Source organism: Crassostrea angulata, chromosome 7 (assembly GCF_025612915.1).
Source record: "Crassostrea angulata isolate pt1a10 chromosome 7, ASM2561291v2, whole genome shotgun sequence".
Taxonomy (NCBI): Eukaryota; Metazoa; Mollusca; class Bivalvia; order Ostreida; family Ostreidae; genus Magallana; species Magallana angulata.
The window spans coordinates 12,644,025-12,657,318 of NC_069117.1; the positions used below are offsets into that span (position 1 = coordinate 12,644,025).

Consider the following 13,294-nt stretch of genomic DNA (forward strand, 5'->3'; position numbering starts at 1 on the left):
CACTTTTTTTGTATACATGTAATCTTTGACATTGTACCTTCATGAAATACTATTTTTTACCAGAATAAGAAAATTCTACGCAAGATATAAAACTAAACATTTGGTAGAGGTATACTGTTAAGTTGTTAACTTCCAGATCCCTATATTTTCGTTCTGCCCCCCCCCCCCCCTCCCCACTTTGTAAAGCGATCAAAATATATGAGTGCATATAGGTACATTTTTTTCATCAACTACTCAGTACTTACTAGTTATTGTTTTAAAAAAAATAATAGTTATTGTTTTTTATTTTAAAAACCCTACATGTATAGATGTGAAGAAGAAAATTGTACCTCAATGTGCTCAATTTCTCAAATTAAAAACATTCAAAAATTTTATTTGTCTTCTCCATTATAATTAAATGACTGTTATTTACTTCGCGTACAAACCAGGATAATTTTCCGCTGTGATATTCTTAGGAATAGCGATAATTACTTTATCCCCGCAACAGAAATGTGTCAGAAATATGGAAACTGTTTTAAAGATGTCGTTTTTATTTACTCGTGTCTGAAAAACTATCAAAATTGATGTAGATTTCACATTATTTATTGTATAAAGAGAGGGAGAGTAGATATATACAGAATACTGTGGAATCATTAAATTTCGTGGGGGCCAATTTTCGTGGATGACTTAAATTTTACAGATTCGTGGGGACGTAATTTCGTGTTTTCATATATATCTACAAAAGGGAATATGACTTTATTACCCTAATTCATCAATTTGTGAAGGATGTTATTTCGTGGATGAGAGGTACCCAAGAATTCCACGAAAAATGAGCCACCACGAAATCTAATGATTTCACAGTATCATTCTTTTATTTTGTTTGTACAAGTATTTAACATACTCTAATTCATAGAGATTTTCTAATGTTCAACCAAAATTTCAGCGTCAATTGTAGAATTATAAGCAAGATACAGAGCTCACAGTTCGCCTAGGTTTGATTCATATTTTGTTCACATGAGTTTATTACATTCAGCTTATGATTTTTAACTTGGTATTTCCTATTCAGCATTTAAAATGGAAAAAAAGAATGGCCTAAGATTTTATATTCTTTTATTCACTCAATACCAGTTCACTGGTATTTGAGGTTCAAAATCAGTTTATACAAATGTACACAAACACAGTGAAGGATCACATGTACAGTAGGAGTAATAATGACGAAAAAATGTTAAGTTTACAATACAATAAGATGTTAAAGTTGGTTTCTGAACGAACAGACTTTGAACATTTTCTCAATAAATATTGACAAATTTTTTACTTTTTTAATCTTTAGTTTTTAAGATCTGTGTACAAACATAGAATTGTGAGCAAATCTCTGTATCTTGCTTATAATTTGAAGCTTAACACTCAAATATGGTTAGTAAATAGAAATTGAAAACAATTAAACACAAGAAACATTCACTATAACAAATAAAGAACACAATTTATTTTTTCGAAATGAATCATATAGATACATGTATATACCTACATATTTCCGTCAGCAATGTCAAACTTTATTTAAATTGAATAAACTCGAGAAAATGCCGAGCATCGCAACAAAACCTATTGCATTAATCTACCATTACGCAAAAGATAATGCCGATCGAATTACCGGTAGAATGAATTGTATTTCATTATTTTTTGATACATCAGATTTTGCTTAATTTGCGCAGGTAAACATTTAACTGTTTGATTTACCAAAGTCTCTTATTGATTTGTTACGTAAAAATCACGAAATAATACAGACGATTGTTCCCAGGTTACAAGCAGAAATAATGAAAACGAAACGAAAATCGGAACAAGCTAACACCAACGTCATGTGTGAAAACTGTCAACGCATTGAAATATTTAGCCTCAATTTACTTCACAAAATCGGCAACGATATATTTTGCATGTTTCAAAAATTTCCCTTCATACGCGAACTGTTGCACAACAAGCAAATTCATCATAGTCAGATCGACCCTTTTTCTTATAATGTCATGGCTGCTTTAAACAAAGAACCTCGTTTTAGATGTATGGAATACGAGTCTAGGTAAAATGGGTATGCAAACCCGGGCCGTGGCAAATTAAAAGCCAAGGCAGATCGACAATCGTCAATTCCAAATACGCATTATTTTGCAGCAATATTTACAGCGAATACAAATATACTAGTCCATCAAATATCCTGATATTTTAATGAGATTGGCAGATTAATATCTGCCAATCTTTGTTTTGCCCAGACCAAGTCTTGCTTACCCATTTTACCGGATGCCGGATTACCGGATGCCGAACCCGAAGCTATTAAACTGATTGAAACACTCATTTCCTTTATTATTATTTTCGTAATAACTCAAATTTGACACAGAATTAGCACTTAATTTTTGCAATTTATATTTTCCTTCCCATAAGGATAATTTATGCTAAACTACGTTGAATTGGAATCAGTAGTTCTTGAGAAGAAGATTTTTAAAAATGCACCCCCCTTTTTTTTACAGTTTCAAGGTTTTCTCCGCTTTGAATACAGATCGGACTTTTATTTTTGCTATTTATATTCGCCCTCACATAAGGATGCTTTGTGCCAAATTTGGTTGAAATTGGATAAGCGGTTTTAGAGAAGAAGTTCAAAATGTAAAAGTTTACAGACGGACAGACAGACGGACAGACCGACGGACAAAATGTGATCAGAATAGCTCACTTGAGCTTTCAGCTCAGGTGAGCTAAAAACGACGTGATTTTGAATGGTTTTCGTTATTTATCTCCTTTCTTGAAATATTTTAACATAAAAATAAAATTTATATTTACAAGAGCTTTCGTTTAATATCAAGAAAAAGGGGCTGGTCCCTCAAATAAGGGGCAAAAAGGACTACAAATAAATTCCGTCTTCCATAGCACTTTACTGGGAAATATTTTGTTATATGTTTAAGAAGCAAAAATGTTCATCCTACACTTATAAAACTATACATTATAATTATTTAATCATGCGTTACGTAATTAGGGGTTTTAAGGGGCAAGAAGCCGAAAACCTTGATCAATTATATCTCAAAAAGGACAAATATTTTGAAAACCAATATGGAATAATAAATGCTTAGAGTGATGCTGTACTCAATATTCAACCATCGAAATTTTGTCATATGGCCCTAATAAGGAGATAAGGGGTCAGCCCCTAAAACAGTCTTTACCAAATAGCCCAAGAACGGTAACAAATTTTAAAACACTTGTTGAACAAAATATGTTTAATACCAAAAGACCTATCTTTTAATATCAAGAAAATTTAGGGGCCATTAAGGCTTTGAAGTCTTTCTTTTATAGCACTTTACTGAAAAATATTTTGTTATATATTTAGGAGGCAAAAATGTTCATCTCACATTTATTTAACAATACATTATAATTATTTAATCATGCGTTCCGTAATTAGGGATTTTAAAGGGCCAAAAGTCCAAAACTTTGATAACTTATATCTCAAACAGAACAAATATTTTAAAAAGCATTATTTTGAAAATCAATATAGAATAAAAAATGCTGAGAATGAAGTTCCTAACAATATTCAACAATCAAAATTTTGTTATGTTGCCCCGATAAGGAGATAAAGGGTCAAATATCAAAGTCGAGGTCATATTACCTTCAAAAAATCGCACAGAAGACCTCATCGTTGCTCGCAACGAAATCGTGTCTATTTTTTTTAAAATTTTTGCCTGCAAAAGCAAATGCTAACAAATATGACAGAAGGTCCCTTGATATCTCTGATCGGCATTTCTTGACTTTTCATTTTCAATAATTAGATAGTGTTTTTTGAGCAACTGTATTATTATATTATCAATTTGGTCGAATAAAATTGCTTTTATTTGTTTTTATTATTTAATAATTGTTTTTTTCACATATTCACTGAATAAATCAATGGGATCAGAAACAAGATTTCGCAACTTACGACTTCATTTCCTTACATATAACGACGAGTCAATCATATTTGAATTAATTTTATTACAAATGATATAGATGCACCATTTGCACGAATGAAAGATGAGAGAAAAACATATAACTACTTGAATCTGCAGGTTCTGTAAATGAATTTATGATAACTGTAAGGTGATTCATGCTAACATAATTTTTATTGCTGTGTCAAACAAGCTTCTTTGAAAGTTGTTTCTTGTTTTGTCTCTTACATGGGACACGAAAGTGTCGTTATCTTTTAAGTAAAGCAATTTGTTCCGTTGCCAAGGGATTTTACTTTTTTACAAACAAAATTATAGTCTTGTTTGATGAAGGACTGAAAACCGCGATCCTTTTTATTGCAAGTGAAACGATAATTTTACCAACATGAAACTACATCTACTCTCGTACTGACGTATAACATTCGGCATCGCGAAAGTATATTGTTCTCGTAGAGTTGAATCTCGTACCAAACACCCAACTATAAAATTACATACATGTATAACCTATAACTCTTTTGCCAGATAGTCAGATACGTGGAATTGGGTCATGTAAGACATAAATGTGTTAAATAAATACTTCCTCCCACTAAGAAGAAATTATTTAATGTATCAATAATGAAAAAACCTCTCTTATATCCTCATTAAAGCGGTAGCTTTGACGAAGATGCAGTTGTACATGTAACATATTGTGAACTTACATAAACAGTAGTAAAATAGAATGGATCATTAACAATGCGGTACGCAATCTTGACTTTGTCTTTACAAAGGGAATGGTCATTCTAGGTTGCAGGGACTTGCACACGATTTGAGATCAAAAATTTTATTTTTAATTTTTATGTATAAAATGGTTCACTTGTGCATTTTATTGATTGGCCAAAATATTGAATGTTAAAGTCAAGTTACAAGCGAGATACAGAGGTAAGTATTGACTGTTATGTAAACAAAGCTCGAGTCTTATGGTTGTTTACAAAAATTGTAAAGTACATAATTACCATTTCTTATAAAAATGACTTGTAAAAAACAATTTAAACTAATTCAATATCTTCATAAATACTATTATCAACAAAAGAAAATTACATTTGATTGAAACTTACACCAATACAACATTTAAGTAAACAATAACAATATTCGAACTTTGTTTACAAAATAAAGCATTATGAACTCTATATCTTGCTTATAATTTGATATCTGACTTTTAAATTTTGACATAGCATTGTAAACTTCTGTATTTAACATTATAAACGTTGAACATGGAAAAATAAAATTTGAAAATTTTAAGTCAAATCGTGTCCAAGTCCCTGTAAGCCTTTTAATCGATAATTGTTGGCCAATGCGTTGCATTTAGTTTACTTTGAGAGATATTTATTTTGAGGACAATCATGTTTGCGGCAGTCTACGACCTCGGGGCCTCATTAGCGGGACCAAATACGCAAATAAAAGGCCAAATTTTTACAAAATTTTTTCTCTGCACTCTCATATATGGGGAAAAAACTAAATGGTACCTGTGTCAGGGTTTCAGGACCTAGGGCGGGGCCAATGTGGCATATCAATGTAAATTGAATTTTTTTTTTACTTCATATTTTCTTCAGGCTAAATATGACTATGGAAGTCTTGTCAATGCTGTTAATGTATGCATATGGCTCTGCAGGCATGTTCACGAAACTTTCCTAAGATATGACTTAAGTATGTTCCTAAGATATGACCTAGAAAAAAAAGTTAGGAACATCCTAAGATCAGCTTAGAACACGTCTTAAGATGTAGCTCGACGGTAACTTAGGAACATCTTAATTTAGGATATCCTAACCTTCTACAACCATTCTTATTTTTCACGGCGGTTTTATCAATTTGTTATAAATAAATGAGAAACAGGCAAAATCCTACCGGAAGAAATGGAATTTAAATGATTTTTAGATAGAATAACATCACGGATATCTGGTGTTTAATGTCGGTTGGATAGCGAAATAAAGAAAATCTAGAAAACTCGTTGCCATCCTGTAGCGATCGCTTCGCTCACGAAGCTCACTCAATCTCGATCTTAAACAGCAGCCATTGACAATTTGGTGTGACGTCACACTCACTGGACTTGTCAACGTTGGTTCTTTTCTCATGCGATTTAACATGATTTGTTATTATGTGATAAAAAGAAAGGAATTCCACTTACCAAAGAGACGTTCCAAAGTTGTGAACAAAATTGTCAATGACCGCTGTTTAAGATCGAGATATGCAGAAATGGAATTAAAATAATTTTGAAGGATAATTTTAGGGATGTAAATGCAAGGAATTGATAAAATAACATCACGGAGTTGATGTCTGGTGTTTAATGTCGGTTGGATAGCGAAATAAAGACAAAATAAAGAAATATAGACAACTCATTGTCATCCTGTCGCTTCGCTCGCTAAGCTCACTGGTAGGATTTTGCCTGTTTCTCATTTATTTACAACAAATTGATAAAATCGCAGACTCCTGTGGAATAAATCAGTTTACAACATAACAAAATATATGTTAAGAAATTGGATTTGAAGATAATTTTTAGTATCCATATTTGTATCACTCATTTAAGTTTTGTGACTGTTGCAACGTACCAGGTGATAATAAAACAGGCCTCTGCGTTTAGTATTCATTTAATTTTGTCGAAGTTCAACAGATGACGTTGTTTGAATAAATCATCAATAATTAAAGTCCAAGTGCACACCTTGGATATATGTACAATTGCACGATACATTGGGTACTGACCTTCCCTACAGAAATCCAGTTAAAATAAACATGCAACAGGTCCAGCTAATTCTCTCTTAACTGATAACAGATCTTGTATTTGATTACTTGAATCCATCTATCTATCTATCTATCTATCTATCTATCTATCTATCTATCTATCTATGAAAACGAAATGATGTTAATTCATAGAGGGTAGCAATAAGCTAAATGCACAATTTGCTATCATAATGTCATTTTATTTTGACTATCATTCAATATCGAAATTTGCGGTTATATATCCTATCGTGTTCTATTATAGATTTTATAGTTAAAACAGATGGATGAGGTGTTTGGTACTTCTTTACACTCACGCACTATATCTAATGGTCTATTTTTTATTTATTTCAGCTATTGATTTTGTAGCTATGTTAATATAAGAGTCAATATCCAACTCATATACTTATAATCAGTAGTTCGAGACGTGTAAAACAAATAGAGGACATCCCTTTGTCTGTCACAATGTCCCATCTGCAGAGAGTTTTTAAAATTGTTATAACATTTCTTGCCGTTTACATTGTATTTGATATATACATAAGGATACACTATTTGTCACTACCAGGTATGTTTCACTAAATAACTGAGTGTATATATTTTTTTTTATTAAGTAGGCAAGCTGTTGAGATTCACCTAAAACAAATTGATATAATTTTCCAGTCATGTTAGCTATAATTTACATACATGTTAGATACAACCGAATATTTTTTTTATATCTTAATTTGATATCATATTTGTTTAATTTTTCATCTATATATAAAATAATAATATTTAATAATTTGATGATTTTGATGTTATTTATCATAAAGTAGTAAATACAGAATTGTCAATATAGTGGACTTTTGCAGCAAAATGAAATTCTGGTAAAACAGATTATATTGCTTTAAAGAGCTTAGTAATTGTATGCTTTGTAGTTCAAGTATTTTCATAAGACATTTGATGTGGTGACTGGATACATTCTTTCCATAGTTAGGTTATATGAATCATCTAATCGTTAAACGTGGGTAGGGCAAAAGATACGACTGTAATACAGAAGCAGAATACTTTGAAAGAGCGCTAAATGGGTCGCAATATTGACCGTCCAAGTTATAAAGAAAATCAACACCGGATGCAATATCTATGATTAATAACAGTTGTAGTATAGTATTGTTGGTCAATGTGGTACTTTCTGTATATTATTTAACACGAGCCCTTATTCTTGCAGATATACACAAAGAAACTCTTCGGAATACGAACACAGTTCGAGCTGAAACCTGCATAGTACAAAAATATATAACAACAATCTGGGAAAGAAATTCACGATTGCGACAAAAGTGTAAGATCACAAAACAAGTGCTTACACCCACTAACGTAACGTTTTATAACTGGAAAAATCTAAACTATTGCAAGGTTCCAAAATGTGGCAGTACATTCTGGATGCAAGTATTTCTAGCTTTGAATAATGTTGAAAACATCAAAGACGTGTTTGGCAAAAGGCGGTCACTGTATCACAATAATGCTTTAAGTAAAAAATCAACTATGGATCATTTTTCAGGCAGTGACGTCATCTTTCACGTGGCAAGGAATCCGTATTCACGTTTATATTCGGCATACATAGATAAGATATATCTACCGGGGTTCTGGGGAGTCGCTAGCGAAATAAACAAGAGAAATGGAAAGGCGTGTTCTCAATCTCCCAGTTTTGAAGACTTTTTGAAATTTATCATGAAAGAGAATTTTCAGGACCCTCATTGGCAACCCATATCGGAGATATGTGGCTCTTGCAACGTGCCGTATAACGTTGTTAGTAAACAAGAGACGTTTAACAATGACGTGCAATTCATACTTGACCATCTGTCTATTTCAAGGCGCTTAAAGAAGGAATTCCTGACAAATTTAAAGAAAAAACATACGGAAAATTCTATCAAAGAAATCACCAAAGTTATGATAGTATATGCTAAGGAAGCACCGTGCCTGACATTTATCCAATTCTGTCAAAGATTGTGGAAGTCTTTCAAAATTCAAGGATATATATCAAATTTGTTATCATTTCCTCTTAAAAAATTCAGAACTTTGAACTTCACCAATACCACTGCTATTGTAAAGATATACATCAAAGGTACTAAAAAAATTCACATGACTAGTATGATGAAAAGGCATCAACGACAACATTATCTGGCAAAGGCGTACAAAGGTACCAGTAGCAAAACAATAAAGGATTTGAAGCGAATGTACAAAGCTGATTTTGATCTCTATGGTTATTCATATGAACTACCGAAAGAACATTGAAGAAACTTCAAGAAAACATTTGCACACAAATCACTGACATTACATTCTTAGAGCCACTTTTCACCAATGTTATATTACCAGCTTCTCATATTTTATCATATATGAAACGAGTGAGGTGGGATCGGACACCTACCGGTATTAATGTAGACAAAAGTACATTATAATGAAAATACATTCATTGTTTTAGAATTTTCACATCTTACGTTTTTTGACCCTAAAAAAAAAGTTCATAAAGTTTTTGGAAAGGTAAAATTTTTAAAGCCCCAGTGGGATTCGAACTCATTACTAATACATGTGGTAAACACTCTATAGTTAACACTCTTACCCACTGCGCTATGTTGTTAGGTAACAAATTTGGGAAAGGAAAAAAATTAAAAATCATATTTGATTTTATTGTATACTAGTATTTCAACAGGAAGTACGTAACATTATGGAGGTGTATCATACCACCTTAATGCACTGTGTTATAAGTGATTTAAATAGCATTTCTGGTGATTAAATACATGGTACAATGCACATGCTTTTAAGACTGTGACATATGGCAATGGTGAATATTTTTATTGCATACTACTTGAAAGATAAACTTTCCATCTTTAATATGATGTGAAAAAACAAAGTGATTTCAAATGATGAAAGGTGTCTTTTAAGCTTCCTTTTATTGCACATCATTCCAACAACTGTACAAAACTTCTCAGCAAAGAAAACAAATTTCATGATAAATTTTCTGGCTCACAAAATTTTATAATACAGTTATTATATATGATATTAGGGGGTTGCTCAACGTAATGGCAAAAATAAGGGGGATTGTATTCCCAAATGTAACAGGAAATGAGTGATGCGTGTCAATCCTAAAGATTTGTCAATGGAAATCGTGCTTACACAAGTAGCCAACAGTTCTAAATGAGTAATTGTTTAATGGTTTAATAGAAGTTTAAGATAGCTGATTACCTGAAAGGTTACCTGGTAATGGGTAGTGAATTACGAAGTCAAGGTAAAGACAGAACATATGTCTGGTGATATACATGTAGCTGCACCAATCTTTGACCCTCAGTATACAAATGTACATCGTATAGCACGACTAGTTAAAAAATGTATAGCATTAAATTACGCCAACTTCTTTGAAGTTGTCTCATTTAGAAGAATTATCATGCTCTGTATAAAACAGCTATCAACTCATTTAAATTGTAGTGTTTCCTTAAGGCAATGCCAATAGCACCTTTTGTGTCCCACTGCATCCCCTCCCAACGCTTTCAAAGTTCCGTTCCGTATTTGTCGTTTCTTCGCGAATTTACTCCTTTATCGGTCGGGAAGTTCATTGCGAGAATGATGTCCGTATTACTTTCTTTTGATTTAGTTGTATCTCGAAGGCCGCCTACCCAGGTAACCTCCGATTGGGCGGGGGTATAGCGATATGACTCATGAAAACCCCAACTTGTTTTTGTTTTCCTATGAATTATTACTAAGGAAAGGTGCACGATTTGCTGTTGTCCCCACATTACGTAGGTTCAGCCCTTCTTATCTCTGGAAGGAATTATTGACTCGCAGATACCAGTGTGTAGTCCGGGGATTTATTACCTTAAATTAGACTTCGGTTCCTCATGAAGAGATATAAAAACGCATCACTTTTAAATAGAATCCCATAATTAACTTAAGTGTTGCCCCGACCAACATTACATTTCATTCAAATGTAGTTCAAACTTAAAGAAGAGAAAAATCCTTCAGAGACTCAACAATTTGCATCATGCTCAATGTAAGGATTGTTACATCACTACTTTCTCTATTGGTCGGCATTGCAGCGGCAGGGGAGAAGGTGAGGGTTACTTTTCAATAAATAATGAACATTAAAAGTATATATGATACGACCTAATCAAATTTACCTCATGAAAACCAATTTTTGTGGGATTTTTAGGTGATTTGTATCGAAAATCGTCTTTAAAAGAATTCACTGTTTAAAAACATTATTTAGTATTGCTTACTTTCATATTATTTCTATGTCAATATGATGTGCATTTCATGTATAGATTTTTTTTATTTTCCAAACAAGTACACTTTTGTTAACAGTTGTAACAGATGATTTACATATGCGTTTTCTCTTTTATTATAATCCTAAGGCAAATAAGATTTTTATGATAAATTGATATTTCATTACAATATATTATTTCATTCAAGTTGTTTTGCGATATAAAGAAATACTTAGTTTTTTAAGTCCTTTTAAGACGATTACGTCTCAGTAATCCCAAAGCAGTAAACAACGGTTATTACTTACCCGTTTTAAGATCTTGCATCTTAATAACTTAACTCTGTTTTGACAAAGTATACCATAAATATTTCTTTTCATATCATATTTTGATGTTCATTTGCCAGAAACCTTATCAAAAAGCATCATAAAGAGCGTGATTGCTATCTGTTATGGTCCACGTTATGATTTATTCTAAATTTGATGTTATACCAATCGAGAAAACATTCAACTTAATATAATTTCTTAGCTGTCCTTCAATCGTGTATAGTATAAATATTTCTTTTCATATCATATTCTCATGTTCACTTGCCAGAGGCCTTATCTAAAAGCACCACAAAAAGATTTTTCGCCATTTTTAATGATCAACGTATTTGATGCTTTACCAATCCAATTCATTAGAGATGGAAGAAACATTTACCATTGCTCTTAAATATACTTTAATATGTTTCCGTTCGTATTTCTTTGTTCATTTATCTTTGTAGTTAGGATATTAACTCTATGCATGGACATTTGGTACGATTATTTTCAGCGCATTTTATTGTTGTAAATGAATTAAGATACGATATTTTTCATATCAGATCAACCTCTTAAAATAATCGTGGTATATATTTTTGGCATCTTGGATTTCGTATTTTGATAATCTAAACAAAAAGTAAAAACAAAATCTAAGTAATCAAAGGCGTTACAATAAGAATTAAATTATTCAGGTTTGAACTAAATAGTTTATTCTTTTGCCTGTTTTTTAGAGAGAGAAAGATATTCTTCCAGTTTATTTTTTTATCAAAACCAAGGACTCAATTAATGCGATTTTTTTTACAATGCAAATTTGATTTATTCAGTAATGTTTAAATTCATGTACAAAATTAATTAAATCTCTTCTTGTTTTCACTTTATCCACGAACAATAAAATTCAATGGAGAAATGGAAAGACAGATAGGGAAAGTTTTAAACAAATAACTTTCATCTTTTTTTTTACCATTTCGCTAGGAAACATTTTAGTTTTTCGAGTGTGTTATTTAAACGTGCATCTTAAAGTATGCGTTCAGATGTCCATGTTATTCTTGACAACCTTATACGATCAAAGCGTTAATTAATGAAATGAAATCAAAAGGAATAAATAAATGCGCTAAGACTTGTCACAGAGGATGGGAATCTGATTTCCTTAACATTATTTTGATATATTCCCTTACTCCCAGTAACGCTTTAGATCGGCATGTTTGTCACTCCTCATTTAAATGGAAGAAAACAAACAAATCACCCATGTTGCATACCTCGCCATCTAGACACAGAGTAGCTAAAGAGAAAGTTGTTTGATAAATCTTTAAACTTATATTTCCAATTGATAATAAAAACGATTTTAAGCTGTCCTTATTTAGTTGTAAACAAATTTCAGAGATCTGTAATCTTCTGTTGAACTTTTTAATTAAACATTTTATTTCAATTTAGATTGAAGACGTCATTTGCTCTTGGAAACCAAGAAGATCTTAATTATGCTGAATAAGATCCGAGATTATCATGACCCGAGATACTGAATTGATGAAAGTTCTTAAACAAAACCATACAACATGCCCCTATGAGTGCCGCGGCATATGTGACGTCACGGCTGACGTTCTGTTTTCTTTCATGCTTTTTTCTGGGTCGCAAACCTTGTTCAATATATTTAGGCGCTGTTAAAAAAGATAAAGGATAGAAATAACAAGGCCATAAGAGTTGGTTTTAATTTATTTGCCTCATCTCCAACTTTTTGTGAAAGGGATAATAGCACAGATCTCTGCCTTTCTTAGTTGTGTTGGTGTATAAAAAAAATTCTGAGCAATTTGAAACTTTCAATTCTTCTTAATTAGTCTATATATAAATGAGATGAATTTAACGATTTTGATTAATCTAAGCTACATTGCAAGTCTTTTTTAAATCATTGTGGGGCTGACAAACATGTAAACCAAAGCCAGCAGTATGAATGTAACTAATCAAACGAACTTTACTTAAAGATTTATATGAAAACAACTTATACTAAAAAGCTGTATTTTAAATTGTGGGTTTTTTTTAATAGACTTCAATGTTAACTTCAAGATGGGATAAAGTTGATGATATTTAATTTTCAAAGGTGAATCTTTAT

At 31.9% G+C, this 13,294-nt stretch overlaps 2 protein-coding genes across 3 annotated transcripts in view; both read left to right on the top strand.

The window, feature by feature from the left end:
- Positions 1 to 7,098: 7,098 nt before the first annotated feature.
- LOC128155434 (uncharacterized) lies at positions 7,099 to 10,398 on the top strand. Its single transcript, XM_052817135.1, has 2 exons — positions 7,099 to 7,236; positions 7,876 to 10,398. The coding sequence occupies exons 1-2, from the start codon at positions 7,137 to 7,139 to the stop codon at positions 8,937 to 8,939; spliced, it is 1,164 nt and encodes a 387-aa protein (XP_052673095.1). The 5' UTR covers positions 7,099 to 7,136; the 3' UTR covers positions 8,940 to 10,398.
- A 127-nt stretch (positions 10,399 to 10,525) lies between these two features.
- LOC128155433 (A disintegrin and metalloproteinase with thrombospondin motifs 20-like) overlaps positions 10,526 to 13,294 on the top strand; it is a 31,195-nt gene continuing 28,426 nt past the window's right edge. For both annotated transcript variants that reach the window (XM_052817132.1, XM_052817133.1), the window contains exon 1: positions 10,526 to 10,749. In XM_052817132.1, the coding sequence (XP_052673092.1) occupies positions 10,681 to 10,749 (69 nt within the window). In that variant the 5' untranslated portion in view covers positions 10,526 to 10,680. The remainder of the gene's footprint in view (positions 10,750 to 13,294) is intronic.

Excerpts from the sequence above, each read along its gene's own strand:
- LOC128155434 (XM_052817135.1), top strand. The coding sequence starts at position 7,137 with ATGTCCCATCTGCAGAGAGTTTTTAAAATTGTTATAACATTTCTTGCC. Across the intron at positions 7,237-7,875 it reads ACACTATTTGTCACTACCAG|ATATACACAAAGAAACTCTT; the intron begins GTATGTTTCACT and ends TTATTCTTGCAG.